General features: G+C 30.6%; 2 protein-coding genes across 2 annotated transcripts, besides 1 other annotated feature; both read left to right on the forward strand.

The window, feature by feature from the left end:
- Positions 1-375: 375 nt before the first annotated feature.
- Positions 376-10882: a mobile genetic element.
- Positions 3923-4924, forward strand: TVAGG3_0583800 (uncharacterized protein; the record flags this gene model as incomplete). Its single annotated transcript, XM_051239247.1, has 1 exon — positions 3923-4924. A coding segment is annotated over one exon (1002 nt), but the record flags the coding sequence as incomplete, so codon positions are not given.
- TVAGG3_0583810 (Prim-pol domain family) lies at positions 7690-8575 on the forward strand (the record flags this gene model as incomplete). The annotated part of the gene is made up of 1 exon (XM_051239248.1): positions 7690-8575. A coding segment is annotated over one exon (886 nt), but the record flags the coding sequence as incomplete, so codon positions are not given.
- Positions 10883-10962: the final 80 nt, after the last annotated feature.

Below are 10962 nucleotides of genomic sequence, written 5' to 3' on the forward strand. Positions count from 1 at the left end.
AGAAACTTTTAACTCACAAGTTACAGTACAAGTGAAAGCTTATCCAATCATTCAGGGTGAAAATGACACTTACTGTTCAAAGGTGACAAATCCTCCTCAGGTTTGGTTTACTAGGACTACATATTGGACATGGACACCGGATGAAGGTTTGAAATATCATCCAACAGGTACACCACCACAGTATAGAAGTTCATATGATGAAATATTGATGAATAGAAATGTTTAAAATTATAAATTTATTTTTGATTAAATGGATTTAAATTCATCCACCCCTTATGAAGAATTAGCAGGAGTATATAATACATACGTAGATGATATGATTAATGAAGCATTGAGTGATAATAAAATGCTCTATCTAAGGAAAAATTAATGAAAATTCCATATTCTGAATGTTACTTAAATTCAATCACTGCAGCAATTGGTAAACAAAATAAAGGTAAAACATTAACGATATTAAAACAAATTATCATTATTGCTAACACTTCCCCCATTCACATGTGTTAATTTATATCAACCGTTCAGGTTCACCTTCAGATGATACATTTGAATCTTTAAAGCATTTAATCAAAATTCCAATTATTTATTTATCACAAGAAGAAGCAGAAGATTATTTAAAAAACTTTTTAATGTATAAAGAATTATATAATACAATCAAGAAGCAAGGATTAGAGGATAAAATTATTGATAAACAACGGGATGAATTATTTGAAACACTTTCCATTTCAAATTTTGATAAAGAATTTTTGCATTCACTCATTTTTCTAGATGATGCAGTGAAATCAAAACTAATAACAAATGAGAAATCATATTTTAATCAGTTATTAACTCAATGTCGACACATTCAGTGTTCATTTTTATGGCTGTTCAATATTTCAAAGCATTAAGCACAAACATTAAATCAAATCTATCAACACTTTTCATTTTCAGTGGGTTTAGTCGTCAACAGTTGAACGTTATGCTTTATCAAGTGAATTTACCAATGAGCATTAATGAACTTTACACACAATATCAGCAATTAGGTGAACATGGAAAAATAATAGTTGATTTAAATAAAGGGGGTGTTAAATTTGATTAACTTTTTATAATTAATTTTTATTTTTTATTTATAATTAAACATGACAGAAATAGCAAATCTTTTACAGTTCCATTAAAACAAGGGACAAACAAAAGGGGTGCATATAATAGAACTATGAAAGTTCCCGATGGAATGAAAGAATTAGTTCATATTGTTGCTGGTCTTCAAAAAGATGTTAAACAAATGAGAAATGTTTTAACATTACCAGAAGCTCAAGCATATGCCAAACGTCATGGTCCAAATTGGGAAGCACACGAAGCAGACATTACGGGTCCAAATGGAAAACCTGATGGTATAAATGAAGTTTTCGTTACTGATGGTCAAGGTAATATTAAAGTCATAAATGGTTATAAATTAACTGTATCTGATTATCCTAAACGTAAAGCATATAATGAACATTATCCTATGCAATTTGATGAAAATGGAAAAGCTGTTAAACAATACATTGGAGAAGGTGAAAATGGTCCAATTAATTCATACCGTCATAATCCATATTCTTATTTCAATGAGAATTAAATGCTATTGAAGAGGGACCGGATGGATTACCACGATATTCTAACCAGTTTGATGGTCAATATGCAAATATTAGACCTGAAATTTCAGCTAAGAAATTCTTTAAAGTTGCTTTATTCGATCCAGTTTTCGCAAATGTTAAAGATGAACTTAAACAACAATTCCAACCAATTATAGTAGCAAGAATTGCATCGGGTGCTTTATCTCAAGCATTCAAAGATTTAATTAAGAAACCATTATATCAGCAACGAGGTTTAACTTATGATTTAGTTAAGGAATCAGATAAAAGAAAATTTGAGAAATCAGTTGATTATAAGAATGCAATTAATGAATATATTCGGTCTATTAATTTCGATGAAACAGCTAAAAATCAACTTCATGAACAAATACAGGGAATAATAGATTCAAAAGTTCCAGAAAATAAAAGTTTAAATATATTTTTTTTATTCGAATATAAATGAGAAGACGTTTTACTAGTCAAAAGAACACTAACGCAAAAGCAGAGATTACGGTTGGTTATAACGTAAATGATGATAAATCACGAATTATTCAAAATGTTAAAGTTAATGTTAGCCCTGAATTAACAAGGTCAGCAACTCAACCAAATTTATTAACTCGTGACTTACCGAAGAATGAGGAGAGAAAAAAAGAAGATGGAGACCCAATCATTTTATCTGAACCTGGTAAAGAACCCGTTGAAATTCCCACTTATCCAACATACCCCACCTCTTTCATCAAACATCGAGAACCCATATAAAATAGACATTAATTTTGAATTAATGAAAATTTACCGTGATATAATAATTAATAATTATGATTCAATAATAAATTTAATTGACCAATCCGGTTTAATTATTTTACCTTATGAATCATTAATTCACATTATCGCCATTCTTTGTGATGTTCAAGATTCAGACGTTAAGATTCAATTTTTCATAGATGATGAGGTTTCATGCTGCGGAACAGTTGCAAAAATAAATCCTATAAAGGATATTAGCACAATTAAGATATCAAAGAACGGAACAACAACCGAACTTCATTTAACATATAATGATATTTATAATAAAATAGTTGATGAATATAAAATATCACTTGAAAAATTCTTTGTTAAGGCTATTTAATATTCAAGCATTAACATTATCGAATAATAATCCTTTGAATCATAATCAATAATAATTGACCTTTCACCAGTTTCTATCGTTTGTTTTATTTCTTTTTGTTCCCCACTATCCGGATCAGTCATTGTAATTGTTTTTGTTATAGTATCAGCTTTATCTTTAACTTCAATCTTTTTTCCATCGGGATATTTAAACAAAATTCCAAAAATTCGATATTGTCAATCTGTTCATATTTTAATCTATCAATTACATTTTTAATACCATCTGAAATCTTATGAAATGGTCATTATAGGTTTGATTGAACTAAATTTGAATGAAGTGAAATATAACCGATGATGAATATGACATCGACTCATATTTTCTGAAACACAAAATTTATAACATGAATGAATTTTTTATTCGTTGAATTTATGAATTCTTGAGGTAATCTTATCCTAGTTTATTTATCACTGGAAAATAACGCTTTACCATATTTTTAATCGTAATAAAAATGTCAATTATCAATATTATTTCGAATAATAGTTGTGAATTAATTTAACAGTTAGTGGAATTTATAATGTTACTCTGTTTCTGTGAGTGGTAAATTTAATCCCATTCTTTTAGACCCTTCAGATTATATATCATTTATTAAAGATGACCATGAAAAAACGTATGATATGTATATAAATAATGTGATCACGAAATGGGATATTAACACGATTTTAAGTTATTTAAATGAATCATTTATCGTATGGTATGAAGAAAATTTTAAATCAAAACTGAAAAACTTTTGAACTTGATGAAATAAATAACCTTATTAAATTCCCGCTGAAAATTAAATTTTGTACTCCTCATTTTCGTTCATTGTTGGGATATTAAATTTTGAAAAAGATGTTGGGGATGTTTTGTATTCCGACACTGGTTCCAATTTCATTTAATCAAATGTGATAAAGTTAATACCCCAATGAGATTTTCACATCAAACATTAGACCCTAACTCTTACCCATCAATACAAAACATTTATCCATCAACTTAAACACATTTTCTTTATCATATCCGTTTCAATTACGGGAATTCATTTATTCTTCATTCAAAAGATTTATCAAATATTAAATTTAGAATAACTGACCTATTTGATTGTGATTTAGAATTTATGAATGAAATATTATGGCAATTTCAAATAGAAAAAATAGCTGATGAGATAACGGATTAAATATTTATTTTTAAATCGTAATAAATGATTAAACAACAGCAACCACATCAACTTAAGGCACAAACCATTACATACGCCATATATGCATATAATTCAAAGACGGCAGAACAAACGCAAAGGTTGAAATATGGAGATTTGGAGATAGTATTGAAAAATAGGTGTTTCGAATTCGTTTGCAAAGGTGGTGCAGTGATATCAAATATAAAAGAAATTTTATTTATGAATTCTAAAATTAAAGGTATAACAGATGATATAACATCAATTCCACCAGAAGAACAAAGATATTACGCATTAAATGCATTTCCCAAAGTTTTGAAGATTGGAAGATTTAATTTAAATGAGGAATTCATAAAAGGTTTTCTAAATGACATAATGAAGAAAGCGGATAAGGAATATGTGGCTAGTGAGTTAATGAAGAAAGCGGATAAGGAATATGTGGATGAAAAAGATAATGAAATTAAAGAAAGGGTTGAATGGTATCATGAATGGACATCGAAGATTTTTAAAACTAAAGCTGATACGGGATGGGTTTCAGGATGTTTAGACCTTAAAGCGGATAAAACTTATGTTAACGATGAGTTAGAGAAGAAAGTGGATAAGGAATATGTGGCTAGTGAGTTAATGAAGAAGGCAAATTTGGTTTATGTTGATGAAAAAGATAATGAAATTAAAGAAAGGGTTGAATGGTATCATGAATGGACATCGAAGATTTTTAAAACTAAAGCTGATACAGGATGGGTTTCAGGATGTTTAGACCTTAAAGCAGATAAAACGTATGTTAATGATGAGTTAGAGAAGAAAGCGGATAAGGAATATGTTAACGAAATATACCAAAGTTTGATAGGAACAACGAAAAATATTGAAACTATTGTTGGTGACTTTTCTGTCAATGAAGAAAATAAATATTTTAGATGGCAGTTTGTACAGTCCTTAAAAAATGGTACACGGTGTAAACTCATTCCGAAAAATAACAATGAAATGTATGTAAGTTATAAAAAGAATGATGGCACACAAGTTAAAGTTCCATTAGACAACAACTGTTACTTAAACTTATATGGAGACGAACAAAAGAAATATTTAAGAGTTTATGAAATGACAGATATGACATTGTCTAACCTAGCTCCAGCACCATATTATTATGACTATGGAGATGATGTCAGAACACACATGTAGATGAACAAAAGTTAACATTATATTTAGATTATTATAGATATAAAAGATATAATGCAATAGAAAAACGAGAATAGTATATTATTATACAGATGACAGAAATAAATATTATAGTCAAAATTTTACCTACCCTGAAAACATAAGATTATATTATAAAAAATATTCTGACACAAACCAGAAGAAACCTGAAATAGTTGCACTATATTTAAGTTCAAAAGAGACAATCCTATAATATCTCATATGTTTGATTTAATGAACCCAGTAGGTTCTATTTATACATCTATGGAAGCAAGAGGTCCTCAAGTAATGTTTGGTGTTGGTGCATGGGAACAAATAGTCGACAGGTTTTTGTATTGTGCAAACTCTTCAAAGGAAACAGGGGGAAGTAAAACGATTACAGGTGAAAATTTACCTGCACACAGTCACTACATAGATTTAAGCACATCTCAAGCGGGTTGGCATAAGCATAGATATTGGGATTGGTCAGGAATGACAAAAGGTAAAGGATATGATGTTAAAGATGACGTTAAGTTTGCTATAAATTGTTACTGGAGCGACACTCAGGGAGAAGGAAACCATACACATTTCGTTTCAGGATATACACAAACAACAGGACAAAGTAAAGAATACATGCCACCATTTATGACAGTTTACGCATGGTATAGAGTTCAATGAACGCTCAATGTTTGTTTCACAAACTTTAGGAGCTCCAAAAGAGTGAACGGTATAATTTAAATTTTTATTTTAGTATAAATGAAGATTCTACCATATGGTGTTATTGGAAGAGATAAAGATGGAAACCCAATATTTGATCCAAAGTTAAAATTAAAGTTACTGACAAGACAACAACTTGAAAAGTTATTGAAACCAAAACAGGATGAGAAAATGAGAAAGAAAAAAATTTAAATGATGTAATTTTATTTTTATCATAAATGACAAAATTAATTAAGCCAACTATTTCTAAATTAATGATACCAATGAAATCATTTCATGGAGTAATTATCCCAGGTTCTTCACAATTAGCCAGGGTAAGTGTTGGGACTCAAGGTGGAACATTAGTGAATCCATTCAAATTATTAACTAAAGATGAAGTTAATAAAATGATGATAAAATAACTGATAACAAAATTTAATTTTTTCAGTGCTACCATGTTACCGGGTGCTACCAGGTTAATTAACTTCTTTTAAAAATGGTGACAACATGACATTTTGACAACAGTCATGGAGGAAGGTAAAAATGAATTATTTTTGAAGAACTGAAGGTGCTACCATGTTACCGGGTGCTACCAGGTTAATTAACTTCTTTTAAAAATGGTGACAACATGACATTTTGACAACAGTCATGGAGGAAGGTAAAAATGAATTATTTTTGAAGAACTGAAGGTGCTACCATGTTACCGGGTGCTACCAGGTTAATTAACTTCTTTTAAAAATGGTGACAACATGACATTTTGACAACAGTCATGGAGGAAGGTAAAAATGAATTATTTTTGAAGAACTGAAGGTGCTACCATGTTACCGGGTGCTACCAGGTTAATTAACTTCTTTTAAAAATGGTGACAACATGACATTTTGACAACAGTCATGGAGGAAGGTAAAAATGAATTATTTTTGAAGAACTGAAGGTGCTACCATGTTACCGGGTGCTACCAGGTTAATTAACTTCTTTTAAAAATGGTGACAACATGACATTTTGACAACAGTCATGGAGGAAGGTAAAAATGAATTATTTTTGAAGAACTGAAGGTGCTACCATGTTACCGGGTGCTACCAGGTTAATTAACTTCTTTTAAAAATGGTGACAACATGACATTTTGACAACAGTCATGGAGGAAGGTAAAAATGAATTATTTTTGAAGAACTGAAGGTGCTACCATGTTACCGGGTGCTACCAGGTTAATTAACTTCTTTTAAAAATGGTGACAACATGACATTTTGACAACAGTCATGGAGGAAGGTAAAAATGAATTATTTTTGAAGAACTGAAGGTGCTACCATGTTACCGGGTGCTACCAGGTTAATTAACTTCTTTTAAAAATGGTGACAACATGACATTTTGACAACAGTCATGGAGGAAGGTAAAAATGAATTATTTTTGAAGAACTGAAGGTGCTACCATGTTACCGGGTGCTACCAGGTTAATTAACTTCTTTTAAAAATGGTGACAACATGACATTTTGACAACAGTCATGGAGGAAGGTAAAAATGAATTATTTTTGAAGAACTGAAGGTGCTACCATGTTACCGGGTGCTACCAGGTTAATTAACTTCTTTTAAAAATGGTGACAACATGACATTTTGACAACAGTCATGGAGGAAGGTAAAAATGAATTATTTTTGAAGAACTGAAGGTGCTACCATGTTACCGGGTGCTACCAGGTTAATTAACTTCTTTTAAAAATGGTGACAACATGACATTTTGACAACAGTCATGGAGGAAGGTAAAAATGAATTATTTTTGAAGAACTGAAGGTGCTACCATGTTACCGGGTGCTACCAGGTTAATTAACTTCTTTTAAAAATGGTGACAACATGACATTTTGACAACAGTCATGGAAATATGATGTAGCCCAAAAATAAAGTTAGTTTTAAAATTATTTTTATTTTTTTATTCCTATATAAATGACGGCAACAAACAACAACAGCAACTATATCGTTTCTGATGAAATAGTTATTGATCCATTAGTTGAGGAATTAGTTATGGCAGAAACTAAAACCCTCAGCGAAAGAATTGGTAAAAACATGATTGATTTACATAACTACCTCAAACATGATGGAGGAAGAGGAAGGAAAACAGGTATGGCTTTATTAGTAAATAAAATTCCAAATTTAACGATTATAGATGTTGATATCAATAAATCGTACAATGATGAACTTAAAGAAACAGTTAGAAAAGACATTTTATCAAAACTTTCGGATAAAGATGTTATCGTTAAAACCGCTTCGGGAGGTCTTCACATTTATTGCAACACTAATTTCTTCTATTCAACCTCGAACAGAATGATTAAATGTTATTCCTGCAATGATTATGATATTGATATAATGACTTCAATGGATGATTCAAAGCGTTCTTTAGTGGTTATGGCTGATTCAAGAGTTCGCAAGAATGCAACAGAACCAATCAATACATACTCATTCATTCGTGGAAGTTATGATTCAACATTAACCAGAACAGTGAATGATATATTAAATGATTTGAATATTAAGGTAAGAGTTGAACAAAAGAACGAAGAAATAAAGACTATCATGAATGAAAACAAAGATGTAAACATTGACGATAAACTAGCTCAAAGCATGTTTGATGGTATCTGTGATTTTGAAGTACATAATGACGGTGGAAACATGAATTTAGAAAAAGAAGTTACATTATTCACACTGTTTCAAGCAATTAATTCATTACCTAATCATTTAATTAATGAAGCATACGATAACGTTTATAACTTCTGCAGTTTAACAGAAAATGCAAAAAGTAATTTTGAAAAAGCACGTGATAGATATGCATATTTAATGACTTCTCCATTTGTTTTGGTGAAGATTCTAAAACTATATCAAAAGGAATATTATGATGAATATGTTTTACCTTTATTACGTAAGCCAAAAATAACATTTGATATCAAACTTGATGACTCGTTTTTGATAACAGATATTAGACGCAAGGCTGAAAATCATCAGTATAAAAACAGTTCTGAAGTAATTGAGGATTTATCACGTGTAATCCGTTTTGTAGATTGTGGAAATAAATATTTCATTCAAAAGGACTATAATATCCACGACAAAATGAATCAAATATCATTCGTTCTTCAATCAAACATGAAAGAGTCACTTAAAATGATTAAATTATTTAATGAAGAAGGTAAAACAATAACAGCATGGGATGTACTATTAAATCAATTGTCTTCATTAACTGTTAAGGGTGTTTGCTTTAAATCTAATTCCCCCGATGTTTTCTCAACGTTTCAAGGTTATAAATACAACATTCTCGAAAAGCCTGATTACTCAAAAATTGAGATGTTTATGAATTTCATTAAAGAAGCCATTTGTGATAATAATGATGAAGTGTCTAAATACCTACTCGGCTGGATTGCATCAATGATTCAACATCCTGGAATCAAGAATGAAACAGCAATTATTTTGAAAGGACTTCAGGGAACAGGTAAAAACAGATTCACTGACATTATTTCTGAACTTCTCGCTGGTTATTCATGCAAAAACATTACTGAAATAAGTGAGTTAACGGGTAATTTCAACTCAGTAGTTGAGAATAAAATGTTTCTTGTACTTAATGAACTCAAGAATGTGGGTGAAGACAGACTCGCAAACTTCAACGCTTTGAAATCAATTATTACGGATAATGCGATTAGAATTAATGAAAAGAATCAACCCAGAAGAACCGCTCAAAACGTTGCAAACTTCATTTTCGTAACTAACAACGTTTACCCTGTCAAAATTGAAGTTGGAGACAGAAGATATGTAGTTTTAAGAGTTAATGGTAAATTTAAGGGTCAATTTGATTACTTCAAGAATTTGATGGATTCATGCACAAAGGAATTTTATGATAATTTACTGACGTATTTTATACAATATGACCTTTCATCATTTAATGTACGAATCATACCGATGACTGAAGCCAAACAAGATTTAATTGAATTATCAGCAAATCCTTTAGATGCATGGATAAATACACATTATGATGAATTGTGTGCAGGTATGATGTGTGAAAATGCTTTATTCTGCAAACCATCAGACATGAAAGACAAGAATTTTCAAATGAGTATTAAGGATAAATGTGATAGGAAACATAGAAGAATAGATGGTAAACAAACATGGTGTTATGTTTTGAAAGAAGAAATGAAAGGATTATATGAACAGGTTGAACCAAACGATAATGAGGATTCATTTACTGATGATGAAATACCTGTAAATGAAGCTTTATAAAGTATGATTTGAATTCATTTTTACCTTCCTCATTAATCTCTTCATGTTGTCAAAATGTCATGTTGTCACCATTTTTAAAAGAAGTTAATTAACCTGGTAGCACCCGGTAACATGGTAGCACCTTCAGTTCTTCAAAAATAATTCATTTTTACCTTCCTCCATGACTGTTGTCAAAATGTCATGTTGTCACCATTTTTAAAAGAAGTTAATTAACCTGGTAGCACCCGGTAACATGGTAGCACCTTCAGTTCTTCAAAAATAATTCATTTTTACCTTCCTCCATGACTGTTGTCAAAATGTCATGTTGTCACCATTTTTAAAAGAAGTTAATTAACCTGGTAGCACCCGGTAACATGGTAGCACCTTCAGTTCTTCAAAAATAATTCATTTTTACCTTCCTCCATGACTGTTGTCAAAATGTCATGTTGTCACCATTTTTAAAAGAAGTTAATTAACCTGGTAGCACCCGGTAACATGGTAGCACCTTCAGTTCTTCAAAAATAATTCATTTTTACCTTCCTCCATGACTGTTGTCAAAATGTCATGTTGTCACTATTTTAAAAAAAATTAATTAACCTGGTAGCACCCGGTAACATGGTAGCACCTTCAGTTCTTCAAAAATAATTCATTTTTACCTTCCTCCATGACTGTTGTCAAAATGTCATGTTGTCACTATTTTAAAAAAAATTAAATTACCTGGTAGCACCCGGTAACATAGTAGCACCCTCAGTTCTTCAAAAATAATTCATTTTTACCTTCCTCATTAATCTCTTCATGTTGTCAAAATGTCATGTTGTCACTATTTTAAAAAAAATTAAATTACCTGGTAGCACCCGGTAACATGGTAGCACCTTCAGTTCTTCAAAAATAATTCATTTTTACCTTCCTCATTAATCTCTTCATGTTGTCAAAATGTCATGTTGTCACTATTTTTTAAAAAAATTAAATTACCTGGTAGCA

Source organism: Trichomonas vaginalis, chromosome II (genome assembly GCF_026262505.1).
Source record: "Trichomonas vaginalis G3 chromosome II, whole genome shotgun sequence".
NCBI lineage: Eukaryota > Parabasalia > Trichomonadida > Trichomonadidae > Trichomonas > Trichomonas vaginalis.